Here is a 13,853-nt window from a genome sequence, read left to right as displayed (position 1 = left end):
AGTACTCCAGCGCTAGAACGACTAGTTCCTTTTCTTTTCTTTAGTCAAACGTCAGAGGAGACACGTGACCCTTTCCCCACCAGTTCCTGTTGCTTGAAAACTTGTTTTTATCCCGACTATACCATTTCAACAGTCCAGGATTGTTATCAATTTTGATAACCACTACCAAAACAAACCATTAGCCAATCACTGCTCAAATTCTCGTCCACGTGACATTATTGATCACCAACTGCGTGAAAATTCAATATGGCAGACGATGGGGTGCAACGCGGGGCAAAGAGGAAGGAAGTTTCACTGCTTATATGACAGTGAAATGCATAGGATGTGGAATGTTTGGGAAAAGTTATTTCGAGGCATTATTTTCAATACCTAATCTAACAACTGTTCCGAGTGAAATAACACAGTAAAGGAGACGACAACAGTTAAGCTAAAATGCACTCTTTATTCTTCGATACTGGGCATGATATTTTCATCAGTCATCAGTCGGCTTCTTTTTCTTGGGAGTCGAAGCTGGGGCATTCTGTATAAAATAAAAATGAAGCAAGAAAAGTAAGTAAATAATTTCGTTTTTGAAACGGCTCTTAAATTCAGTGCCGAATGCAAGCGATGGTCCAACAAAGGGGAAAATTACGTTTTATTTACACGTTACGACATAAATATTGCCAAAACCGCTGAAATGACTCTCTGTATGTGTGTGTACGGCTTAAATACCAAAAACATGTTACCGTACGAACGTGTTTGTAGCACGTATTTGCACAACTTCGTGCAAAATTTCAAGGATCATTTGTTTGTTCTAAAGTAAGAGAAATGTATGATACTTTCAAATGGTCTTTAGTATTAATTTCTCTAGAACAAACTATACTTTAGACAGAAACACATCATTCAACCAAATTCAAAAAAAAGTGTAAATAAAATAGAAATGAGAGTCCTCTTAATGAAAACGAAATAATGAAGATGCAAGAAATCACATTCGATGAATTAATACACCAAAACTCCAAATCATAAAATTACCAAAACAACAATTTAAACAATTAAACATCCACTGTATTCGGTGATTTAGCCAAATAAAGTACCCTCTTAGTTACCAGCCCTGTGATACTGTGTTGGTGTTTCTTACATGTAAAAAGTATTTTAAGTTTTATAATATTTATTATATTTTGTCAATGACAATCTTTCTTTACTTGCCTCTTTATGCAATAGCATGACATCATCAGAGGTGGCAGAGAAATCACCTAGGAGATGCTGTTTCAGTCTTTGCTTCTTCCAATCTTTTGGGCCATTTACTGTTAATGAATTTTAAAATAAGTATGATTCAAGTAACAACATTAATAAAAACGTTCAGTTAAAATTAAACCACTCAATTAAAATAAGAGTATGCAAGTACATATGTTGTCAAATGTGTTAGTTGATTATGAAAACAGTCAGCCCACCCCTCCTCTTTCAGGCAATTGACTCTAGCTCAGCTTGCTATATAGTGAGGATATCAATGACATCACCTATTAATATTAATGTGCCAACTGGAGCCTTATTGGATGCCGAAACAAAGGGTTCTTTTGTTCGGTGGTTGGCTTTTTTAAATATCAAAAGAAATTATACCGCGCACCGGTGGCTCAGTTGGTTGAGCATCGGGCTGTCATGCGGGAGGTCGTGAGTTCGACTCCGGCCAGACCAACACTCAGGGTCTTAAAATAACTGAGGAGAATGTGCTGCCTTTGTAATTACATCTGCAAATGGTTAGACTTTCAAGTCTTCTCGGATAAGGAATGTAAACCGGAGGTCCCGTCTCACTACCCTTGTTGGAAATTAAATAGTATGGGACGTTAAAGAACCCACTCACTATTCGATAAGAGTAGGGGACGTAGTCCCTGGTGTTGTGGTCTGACCTTATCTGGACGGGGGCATCTTTCACTTCCTAAAATAAAATTGTAAACTGTGTAATAAGCAGTCTGGCTAAAGTCCCGCGAAACACATTGTAAATTAGTCCTGAAAAGCCCCGAGGGGAGAGACTAATAGCTTCACTCACTCACTCACTCACTTACTCACAAATTTGACAGATATCTTCCTTATAAAAGGAATTTTATAATTATGAAAAGCAGTCCCCATTAAAAAGCTGTCAATGTGAAGAAAATCTGGTCCACAATCTTTCATCAAAATATATTTTGTTCAATTTACATGCAAAGTTGAAAATCCGTAGACTCCGTACTAAAAAAAATCTCCATATACACACGCACACACAAAGGATTTCCAATTCCAGGGAGAGGAAGGGTGCAGAAAGACCAAAACACTCAAAGAAACCTCATTAGAATTTCCAGATTGGTGAAGGGGTGTCAAAATGCACCTTTTGTGGGGGAGGAATGGACATTTTATGGAACTACACATTGAAGAAAAAATCCTGCTAAATAAATCTCAAGGCTTTTTCTAACAGTTGTCAGGTTTAATTAAGCTACTGCATAGTTGTACGAAATGTTAATGTTGATAAAAAAAAAGGAAAAAAAACATTTTATGTTTATTAACACAGCTAATAGATAAAGAATGGTTTCTTAATACATTTCAGTCACTCTTTTTCTTTTTATTTTATTTATTTTTTGCCACAGAAAGAAGAAATTAAAATACAAATATGAACAATCAAAAAAGAGAAGATGGAAAGAAAAATTATTGAATTACATTGGTGGCGAGGAGGCCTAAAAGAAACTACTAAGCTTATGTAAATTAGGCCTCCCCAAGTAAAAGCATCTATCTATTGTTGACATGCAAGTTGGCAACGGAGAATACAATTGTTACAAACATTTAGTTATTTAACGTGTTGAAATATAAAGTAATGAACGGAAATTAAAAACAGTTTGAACTTACAAGTTGGTAATGAAGCATACAATTACAAACACTTAGTCATTTAATTAAGGTGTTGAAATATGTAAACAGTTGTGAAAGTAAAATTACAGGGTGAAAACAATTTGACACAGGAAGAACAAAATACTTAATTTTCAGAATAGTTGTTAAAAAAGAATGACTTAAGTGCTTTCTTGAAGGAAGCTGTTGAGGAAGAATTCATTATATCAATGTCAAGAGAATTGTAAAATTTAGGTCCCTGATAGAAAACAGAAAATTGTTTAATGTTAGTCTGACAGAAAGGCAGACGAAATGCATGAGAGTTTCTCGAATAATATGTGTGAATTTGACTGTTTAGAGTGAATTTGCTAGCTAACTTGGGAGGAAGAGTTCGAATTTGATAGGAGAACATGAATTGACCAAGTTGTAACAGGTTAAGATCATGGAATTTTAGGATTTCAAGTTTCTTAAATATAGGGTCAGAATGAGCATTAAAATGAGATTTATCTATGATTCTCACCACTCTTTTCTGCAATTTTACCAGACGAACAAGGTTAGTTTTATAGGTGGACGCCCAAACTATATTACTGTAAAAGAAGTAAGGATAAACAAGTGAAAAGTACAATACACGTAAAGAGTATGAAGATAAATAAAAACTTGATTTCTGTATCATTCCAATTGATTTCGACACTTTGTTAGCCACATGAGAGATCTCAGACTTCCAGGTTACGTTTTCATCGATGATCACACCCAAGAAAACTGTTTCTTTAACTTGATCAATTTGTTGTTTATTTATCAAAATTTGAAAATTATAACTTCTACGTTTTTGGTTTGGTTTGAACACTATGAACTTGTTCTTTTTAAGATTCAGTGAAAGCTTATTAACCCTAAACCATACTGACAACTTATTTAACTCGACATTCAGCTGATTAACCAAATAATCAGGATCTTTACCAGACAAAAAAACGTTGGTATCGTCCGCGAATAAAATCAGTTGTAGTGCCGTAGATGCATTGACTATATCATTAATGTAAAGCAGAAAAAATAAAGGCCCTAGAATAGAGCCCTGAGGAACCCCACAGGATATATTAAAGCGAGAAGAAACATGACCGTTGAAATCTACAAATTGTAATCTGTTAGAAAAAAAGCTTTTTACCCATTTTAAGGCCAGTCCACGTATACCACAGTGTTCAAGTTTGTCAAATAAAATATTATGATTAACTGTATCGAATGCTTTTGAGAGATCAAGGAAAATACCAACAGCTATATCACCACGATCTAAAGCAGAGGAAATCTTATCATACAAATCAATCAAAGCAAGTGTAGGGGAGTGATTTTTCCTAAAGCCATATTGCTCATCACAAAGGACATTTAAATTAGTTAGATAATCATTTAAACGGTTATAAATTATTCTCTCTCTGCTTCAGTCCTAACAATTTGGGGATTTGGTAATGATTAAAATAGTCCCCATAATGGACAATTTAAACAGAGAAGAGACTTGCAAAAAATATTCAAAATCACAAAATGTAGGTGGTAAATTATAAATTGTGGCATTTGCATTACCTTGGTGCAAGCTTCTCATCTCTTTGCAAAACTCCATCATGCATTGGTACCAACCTCTGTATAACACACACATGTCAAGATGCACCATGCTTATCTTTGCACCCAGTCCACTTCTTTAACAAAACCTGACCATTATCTATGGCAGTTAGAATGTCTCCTTCTGGCATAGCAGGGAACCATTTAACCAGGATTTCATAATGATATACTGATGAACTTTTCCATAAATATCCACTGCCATTCTGCTGCGTGCAATTGAATGCATAACCAGGTTGGATCCAAACATAATGGAACTAAAGTTGTGTTTTGCTACACTTTGCAGGGGATCACTTTTTTGACAGGCATTGTTCTTGTGTCATTAAAGCGTTAAGCCTTCCACTACACTTTTCAGAATTGATACCAAAATATCGTTCAAAATCATCCTTGAATTTATTTCTAGGCCTTTCAGTCTTTTCCGACGCTGTAGAGCCACAAAATCTACACAAGTTTGCATTTTTTTCTCCTGTGGGCACCAGCATCCGCCATCTCAACGCCTAGGTTTGTAGGAGTAAAACAATCAAATATGGGCGCCATTATTAACAGCACATCGCAAATCAAAATACCCCCTTGCACATTTTTAATAGATCGTGCACAACAGCAAAAACACGTGAAAAGTCAAGTAAAAGACTTGAAGATATCGACATTTTTTTTGCAAATGCTGGAAAAATCTACAAGTGCCTTTAATCTAACGTCAAAGTGGAAAACGTACCTGACTTTGGGATCAAATTTCATGCTCTGTCCCACTTTACAGTTAACATTTCCAACCGTTCAACCCGCTCTGCCACCGCCATCTTTGACAAAGGCGAAGAATGTTCCTTTGTTGTCCATATTGAATAGAATTTTGGGTAGATAACCCAACTAGTTCCGAACAAAAAACGAATAAAGTGAAGTGTATACAAAATCCTACGATTTCTGCAATGGCCGCCATGTTGTGACGTAACACGGTTATCAAAATTGATAACAATCCTGGACTGTTCAAAAGGGACTGCGGCTGCATCACGCTTAAACAACCGTCGCGTGCAACTGTGGATCGAGACAACGTCGTCTCCAGGGTCTCTCTTCTTTCCTTCCTTGGAGCTCCAAGGAAGGGAAGAAGAGTGCCCCTGGGGACGAGGTTGGCATCAAGAAACGGTATCTTCTCTCTTTATCAGATTTTCAACCTCGTTCACATTTTCAGCGAAATTGTAAATTACGATGCTTGTTATCCTTAAGCGGTGAATCGGCAGCGTCGGTGGATTTCCTGCAACTCAGCATCGTGATACGCAAGTAACCTACTCGTGTAAAGCGCTCTTCTCCTGTCTCCTTCAGTTCGTGAACTGGAATCGCGGGTAGAACTTCTTTTCGTTTTTCATTGCCAGTTTTCGACCGGGGCAACTTTGCTGTCTTTTTTTATATCAAAATTAATGAGTCAGAACTTGACAGGAACCCTAAAGACAACATTTAACGGGATTGTTAAATTGCTTATTTCTTAGATTAACCATTTCTGACAAGTTCTTGTCAGTGACAACGAATTTGAGGTTACATAAATTTCGGCTCGGACTAGTGGTTACCGTAAGGCCATTGGGTTTGCATGCGGTTGCCCCCAGTTCAAATCCCGTTCTGGCCTAGCTCTGGTTTGGATTTGTTTCCAGTTGTCCCGGATTCAGCTCTACCACACTTTGTAAGTTGGCGTTCTTAATCACGTTTCCGTTAAAGGGGCTAGGTCACGCTATTTTAGGCATTTTCAGCACTGATCGAATGGTCATAGAATTAACTGAAATATCAAAATAGCTGTTCAAAACTATAGAAGAACTCTAACAAAACACAGGGAAGCCAAGAAGGGACATGGATGGACAAAACTGGAGAGGATTGAAATGGATTGAGTTTGGGTAAATTTGAAAAACGTCGGCCCACCTTTTTTCAAATTTATATCAGTCTATATCAAAATGTCATTTACAAAGCTTGAAAATCATTCTCAGTTGTTATGTGGCCGTGATTTTGCAAATGAAAGACTCTTGCTCTGCCGATATGACGTTTAGAGCTCATAATTAACAAAATTAAACAAAATTACCTAAAATAGCGTGACCTAGCCCCTTTAAGTTTCGGTTATTAAAAGTGGGGTGCCTGTGAACTAGCTTGATAGCTAAGTGTACTTTCACTATAAACAAAGCATTTACATTTACATAGAGAACGTGAGCACCCGACGATAAATTGGCAATTTTCTTACCACTTATTGCAATTTTATTCCCAGAAATTTCCCACACGTGCTGAAAGACTTGGAATAACCACGAAAATATTTCAATAACCAGAAATTACATTTTTACATAACGTTTTCACAGCCGTCGTCTTCCTCCTTCCTTCGACGGAAACGTCATCTCCAAATTTGCACTCTCGCGTGTCTTTCGCGATTATTCGATCTCGTTCACGTGGGTTTGTATTTGTACGCTCACGTTGCATTCAAAACCTCAAACTAGGTGACTTCACATAATTAGGGAGTTTAATTTAAAAATATCTTTTGCTTACTTTAAAGACCTTTCAAAATGACGAAGAATTGGAATATCTTCTCTCAAACGAGTAATCTCAGAGGGCTGTAAAAAGTGCTTTCTATGTTGTGCATAAACGACATTTTATAGACAAGAAGGACATCCCCTAGCTAATAAGTACTATTTTATATGATAAATCCGAGTACGTTTTACAGATATTTTTTTTAGTATGTATGTTTTTGTAAATTTTATTGTTTGTAAATATATTGTTTAATTATTTAGAGCTGATAATATTTTAATTTAGTGTCCCCTATAAGTAGGCCTTTCAGGCCCAGCTAGAAGACTTTACACTCAAATAGAGTTTATTATCATCATCATCATCATCATCATCATCATCATCATCATCATCATCATCATCCATAGATATTCAATTTTTTTTGTTCAAAAACGATGACGTCACAAACTATCCACGTGACTGTAAATCACAAAATTGAGAAAATCTCCGAAAATATTGGATGGATGTTGTTCAAACTTGGCAGCGGTAGTCTACGTAATGTAAGGCACAAAATGATACCCTCTATGCTGTTGCCATGGAAACCATTTTTGCTGCTGGGTCTATTTAACGCAGGATTGATTGTGTCGTTTATTGCCGTTATAAGACATGTTCATTCTTGGTAAGCTTATACAGCTTAGGCAGAATATGCGTTTCAATTCTGACAATCTGCTTGTACTTATCTGTTCAAAACCCGAGATGTATGGTTCATTTCAGAGAGGGACTAAAAACGAGAATGTTGCCATGGCAACATCTTAACTGGTGTCAATTTGTGCCCTATCTGATGTAGGTAACATTACTGGTGCCAAGTTTGAACAACACCCGTCCAATATTTACTGATGATATTCTCAATTTTGGGATTTATTACAGGCATCTGTACAGTTTTTGACGTCATCAATTTTTGAACAAAAACTTGAATATCTCGGAAACGATATTTCCAAAATAGAAAACACCATTTTTAATCATTTCTAAAAGGTCTTTAAAATAAGCAAAAGATATTTTTTACTTCATAGGCACTTTAAGAAATCACGATAGCTACGGCGACGACAGAAGACAATGATATCATTGGTTAAAAATAGGAGAAGTACTCGTGCGCCACGCATTTTAGCCATAATTGCAGTATTGTGCATAACATTGACGTGAAATCACCAAAGTTGAGGTTCTCCGTCTTTTGAGAGCCATGATAAACCTCGTCTTAAAAAAATGGCTATTCTCGCTTTTTATTAACACAACTGATCATGAGCCCGAGTACGTGGACTTTTTTAATCTTTGAATTAATTGCTTTTAGACAATCGTTGTTAGTTCTAAGAGCTGAAATTTGTCAATTTGAAAATAGCTCTTCCTTATATACATATGAAATTGGACGTCCGCCTTTAATTTAAATTTGAAATAAATAATTTACAATCGTAACTAATTCAAGTTCGAAGTTCGATTAAGGAAAAAGGTATCCATCCACTCCTTCTCGAAGAATGTACGATTCTAATAAATAATCTAGAGAAAATTCATCTAAAACATTATACAAAATAAGTCGAAAATAAAGTCTTCGTATTTTTGTAAATCGCCAACGTAAGGTTTGAACTAACTGCAGCTTCTTCATGCAGTGACCTTGTCATCATAAATGAAGGGTATCTAAGAGAGTGTTTATAGTTTGTGTTTTAAAGGAGTCCCAGTTCGCTTGATCTTGCATCTTCTGTTCCAGTTTAGCCTGACTTGGGTACAGAGGAATCTAAGAAAAGATCAGTTGATTACACTATTTGAAATCTTTCGTTAAAGCTAAAAGATCACGAGTGAAAGTGAACTAACAGGAAGTCGTACGCTGCCCTCTAATCCGTCATTTCGTTGAATGAATAAGGGTGCGTTCGATTGACCCTATTCCGGAATAAGAATACGTGGAGTGATGATTTAATACGGTACGACTCGCGTTTTGAAGCAACAAGAATAATAAAGATACGTTTAAAACAACATTTAGCAAGTGTTTGACAAATTTAATGTAAATCTCCGTAAAAAGGAAGGATTTATAACTTCTATTCCCTGTATGCCTATTCCGGAATACGGTCAATAGAACGCACAGGCTAAACTGACAACCGGATTAGGTAGTTGAATCTCAAGTAAGGAACGGGGAGCAGTCGGTTAAGGCGTTAAAAATTTCCCAAAGCTGTAGCGCGACTTGCTCTGTAGAAGAAATAGTCCGCGACAGCACCATTCGCAGGGGGAAGAATAGACGGGGCATTTTTTACCCGCCTCAAATTCTCTGGCACAAAGTCCTCTGCGACGAAGGCGTTTCCAGCTAAGCGAGCGTGAAAGCCATCGACGTTGATCACGTCACTTCACAGACGATATTTTGAAGCACAAGCATAACGCCCGTTTCTTGGTTTTGGTTTCGGCTCCTTCGCAGCCGTTTTTGCGATGTCACGCAAAAAAAGGGCCGCGAAGGAGATTATTTCGGCCGCGACATCTGGTGAAATAATTCCGTACATGGACTAACCTGATTTCGAAGTTTTCGTAACATGGCCTCGTTTGCGTGCTGAAGAAACCAACTCTTCTTGATCAGCACACATTCGGCGCCATTGCTTACCTGAAAAAGCACAACCAAAATATTTTGTTAATTATTCTGAGTAACTGCGTATTTTGTCAACTAAATTTCAATCTCACAGTAGAAATGCTCTTGCTTTTTCTTTGTCTTTAAATGTGAGGTTAAACTGGCAGTATGTGCGGGGAGGTAGGATTATCATGGTCAAAATTCACTGAATTTTAACTTTCCGTTTTTCTTAATTGTCAAGGATACTACAAGCTATATTGTCGCAAAGGCCCGTGTCAAAGGTCGAACTTTACATGTACCGAATCTCTATAATGCAAATGAGCCAACGCACTTACAATTAAAAAATTCAGATCGTGTCATTTGTGGACATTCTCAATTAGTAGTAGTGCGTGATAGGAAAGCTATAGGCCTCTACTAGAACAGTAAGTCCAACATTTTCTTCCTTGTTTATATCTCTCAGTGGTGGTAAGTTTGTCAAATGTCTTTTTCACTTTTCTAAGCATTCACAACTGTGAAGACGAAGCCGCAACGTTATACGGTCGGCGTAAGAGAGCGCTTTCTCACTTCTATGCCATTTCTTCACAGGCCTGGGTAGAAATTTTGAGGATGGCGACCGTGTTGGAAATCGCCTCTACTGCTTTTTGTGTTTTAATGTGTTTTTCTGCAATGTGGATTGCTTTGTCCTACGGGATCAAGATGTGCCAGAATGTGATGAGGCCTCAGCCAACAGTTATCCTAATACTTAACGTACAAGAACGCCGAAGAACAATTTTTCCAGGAGTTCCGGAAGCAACCCCCCGCCGCGCACAAGAAAACGACGAACCAATAAACTTCTGGATGGATCAAGAAAATTTAGGTGAGTTTGTTTTCCTTCGCCACAATTGTCCACCTTGTTGGTCCAATAAAATTTTCTCCAAATCGTTTCTTCAAAGAAACTTCAAGAGAAGTATGGAGCCTCCAGACACGAGTGTGTCTCCGGCTTCATTTTAACCAGTGAAAATTTTAAAATCAAGGTTTCAAATTTTACTGAGTGTCTTTTAAAGACGATCGAGAATGATTCAGAATTGCAGAATTATCTATTCCTACAATTCAGCGTCTTCTTGGATTAATATCTTGGAAGTTCTTATATTCTAAGATTACTCCACCTAGACCAGCACAAGTATTTTAATTAAATTCCAAACTTTAACTTTTAAGGATTAAATCCTTCCCTAGCATAGACCAAAATATCACTCTGCTCTCGGCAATATAATATGTTTTGATTGCTAACTTCAACCTAATTCCCGCACCTGACCACCAAAAGGTCTTTTATCGATAAATTCAAAATGATTCATATTCTGGCTTTTTTCAGAAAAAATAAAAAGCACCCCGGTTACAAACACTGAATATTGCTCTTCAAACCGACCACACGATTATTTTTAAGTCAGATAGTTTTGATATCCCAACAAAAAGAATCTCTACATTTGCGTATTCCATGTTTCATGCTTCCATAGGTGATATTATCAATGTAATTCCATGTTCACTTCCTTTCATTTTAGCTTAATTATAAATTCACTTGTTCATCGTTTCTACGGTTCAACGGCTCTCCTCAAAAACGAACATTTGATTTGACTTGTCTGGGTTAGCCTTGTGTGCATTTTGTTTCTATTTAAGCTGAAAGAGCCGCAGACGAAGCCTCTGGTAATAAAAGGCTTAGAAATTCAGACGATTTTCAAGTTTTAATCCTGTACAATAACCTCACTTAGACAAAAACACTGTGTAGTCGTGAAGATGACGATCAACTCAGCTCTATTTTGCCTCCCCTTTCAGCTCCAGAAATGCTCTGAAGAGACGATTTTGGAAAACCTTCAGTCTGTTAGTGGTTTCAAGATTGTAATAATTCATAAGCCTGAACAAGAAAATTGTTAATTGCTTATTAAATGCATTATTTAGGAATAGACAAAAAACAGAAATGTTGACAAATAAATACTTAGTTGTGTATTTGATTGAATTGTCACTGTTAGAGTTCTGGCGTCGGTTGTTCCGCCCTGGCTGTTCAGACGATGGATACCGCTATCTGCCGGATAAATCACTATCCAGTGTCTAAGTAATAGCGAAACCAATTACGCTATTCAATGGATAGTGATTTATCCGGTGGATAGCGCTATCCATCGTTTCTACAACTGGGGCCTGATGTTGCTTTCTTATTTTTCAAAACAATTTCAGGGTGCCATTTAGATTTGCATAAGAGGGTCTGTCTGAAAGGAATTTAAAAAGGCCACTCCGACGATTAAAGCGAAAAACTAATGGTATTTACGGCCAAAAACAATTATAGATATTCTCAGCCTTCGTTGTGATGTTTGTTTGTAGCTCTTTTCTTTAAGCAAGAACAACCGAAGATAGTACGGAACTGAGGTCATTTGATCATTTCGCGTTCATTGCAAGTTTTTCAGGATGTAAATTGTCTAGAAAAGTCATGGCAACGCCTTCCAAACTATTTTGTGGTTTTCCAGAGTGGTCATTTCCGCAAAATTGGGAGCTTTTTTGTTTACTTTTGTGCGCATTATTCAGCAAAAAATGGCCTTCTCATACTGTCTGCTTGAAACCTGCAGATATTTTCTCTGTTTTAGCCTTTAAAATGGTGTATTTTTAAAATATTAGGCCTTTTTTTCTATAGCACCATTCAGTAATGGACTGCAGAATTTCTGTAGTAATGACCACAGAGTGTCTGCAGTACCGGTCAATAGTAAGCTGGAGAATTTCTCCGACACAAGTCAGTAATATGTGTAGAATGTATGCAAGACCAGTCAGAAATGGGCTGCGGTACAATCAATATGCAGCATTAATTTGAAATTTATTCAGATGAAGGTAAGACCAATTCTTGCCAAAATTCACGGAGCTGTTTTTTGTTTTGTTTTGTTTTGTTTTGTTTTGTTTTTTTTTTTTGGGGGGGGGGGGGGGGGGTTTGGGTTGGTTTTTTTTTTTTTTTTTTTTTTTGCTCTTTTTGTCTAAATTCATAAAGTGTCTGCAATAACGAGATATTTATATCAAGACAAAAAATCATGAAGTCGAAATATGCATGTAAACCAAATTTTGGCACAAAATATTTTGGAACGTTAACTGGGAAGGAATGGAACTGTTTCGCCCGATGTGAAGGAATCTGGAATCTGGAATCTGGAATCTGGAATCTGGAATCTGGAATCTGGAATCTGGAATCTGGAATCCGGAATCCAGCAAATGTGAGGCTTTGGAATCCGCAATCCATTGGAATCCAGAATCCAGAAATTTTGATGAGCAGAGTCCAATGGTTCAGTGGAACCGGAAATTTGGCATCCGGAATCCACTACTCGGGATCCGGGATCCGGGATCCGGGATCCGGGATCCGGGATCCGGGATCCACGACTCGGGATTCCAAAAACGATTGGTTTAGATCTGGAATCTGAGGGCCACCTGAATCCTTTACATAGTGCGAACTGTTCAAACGGCGCCATTATTTTTTCACGGCTCTCCTGATCAAATTTGATGTTATGTGGAGGACGTGAATGGGGCATCCAACGATAAAATTCGCCTTTCTGTCCCTAACTAAAAGCTTAAAAATAGAAGCCCCCCCCCCCCCCCCCCCCCCGCCCCAAGACTCATCGATATTAAAATAGGTTCACGAATGGCGTCATTGTTCTGAGGGAGAGGGGGCAAGTATTCATGAACTAAGCAAGAAAACCAACCCAAGAGGGTGGGCGTCCCAAGACTTCTGCCGCTGATTGTAGTTAAGCTTTCATTCCTGCGTAGCTCACACGGATGAATCATCCTTACACTCACTGTCGCGTGCAACTGTGGACGGAGAAAGGGTCCTGTGAAACCGCTTAAGTACTTTTTGAATACTTACTGACCGGCCTTGTCGGTTTGCTATTGATTGGAGTAAAAATAGCCGGAAATGTTTTCTCGCACAGATTTTAACCTCGTTCACAGCTTCAGCGAGACTGATAAACTGTAAGATGCTACCTTCTTATCGTAAGTCTTAAGCGGTGAATCGGCAGTGTCGGTGGGTTATTTTTTTCTACAAGTCATCATGATAACAAGTTACCTACCCGTGTAAAGCACTCTTCTCCTGTCACCTTCGTGAACTGGAATCACGGGTAGAACTTCTTTTCGTTTTTCATGGTCAGTTTTCGACCGAGTCAACTTTGCTGTCTTTTTTGATAAATGAGTCAGAACTCGACAGGAACCCTAAAGACAACATTAGACTGGATTGCTTAATTGCACATTTCTTAAGCATTTAAAGGGAATTTATGCCAACCCTTAAGAAGAGCATTATATCTATGCGTTATTAATTAAAAGCGTCAGCGTTTTAACCGTTTCAAAGTATGCTCTCACATCTGTTGATATTTTTATGTACAACCTG

The 13,853-nt window shown here is 37.7% G+C and overlaps 1 protein-coding gene across 1 annotated transcript; it reads right to left on the bottom strand.

Moving 5' to 3' along the window:
* Positions 1-439: 439 nt before the first annotated feature.
* LOC137998945 (uncharacterized) lies at positions 440-5,334 on the bottom strand. The gene is made up of 5 exons (XM_068844784.1): positions 5,135-5,334; positions 4,390-4,919; positions 1,838-1,912; positions 1,186-1,283; positions 440-520 (listed from the first exon to the last, which is right to left on the bottom strand). The coding sequence occupies exons 2-5, from the start codon at positions 4,475-4,477 to the stop codon at positions 473-475; spliced, it is 309 nt and encodes a 102-aa protein (XP_068700885.1). The 5' UTR covers positions 4,478-4,919; positions 5,135-5,334; the 3' UTR covers positions 440-472.
* Positions 5,335-13,853: the final 8,519 nt, after the last annotated feature.

Source organism: Montipora foliosa, chromosome 4, assembly GCF_036669935.1.
Source record: "Montipora foliosa isolate CH-2021 chromosome 4, ASM3666993v2, whole genome shotgun sequence".
Classification (NCBI taxonomy): domain Eukaryota; kingdom Metazoa; phylum Cnidaria; class Anthozoa; order Scleractinia; family Acroporidae; genus Montipora; species Montipora foliosa.
This window is presented reverse-complemented; position numbering and strand designations above follow the sequence as displayed.

Coding starts and splice junctions, on each gene's coding strand:
- LOC137998945 (XM_068844784.1), bottom strand. CDS start 4,477: ATGGTGCATCTTGACATGTGTGTGTTATACAGAGGTTGGTACCAATGC. Junction 1,284..1,837: donor TCCCCTACTCTTATCGAATA/GTGAGTGGGTTC, acceptor ATTCATTAACAG/TAAATGGCCCAAAAGATTGG. Junction 521..1,185: donor TCATGCTATTGCATAAAGAG/GCAAGTAAAGAA, acceptor TATTTTATACAG/AATGCCCCAGCTTCGACTCC.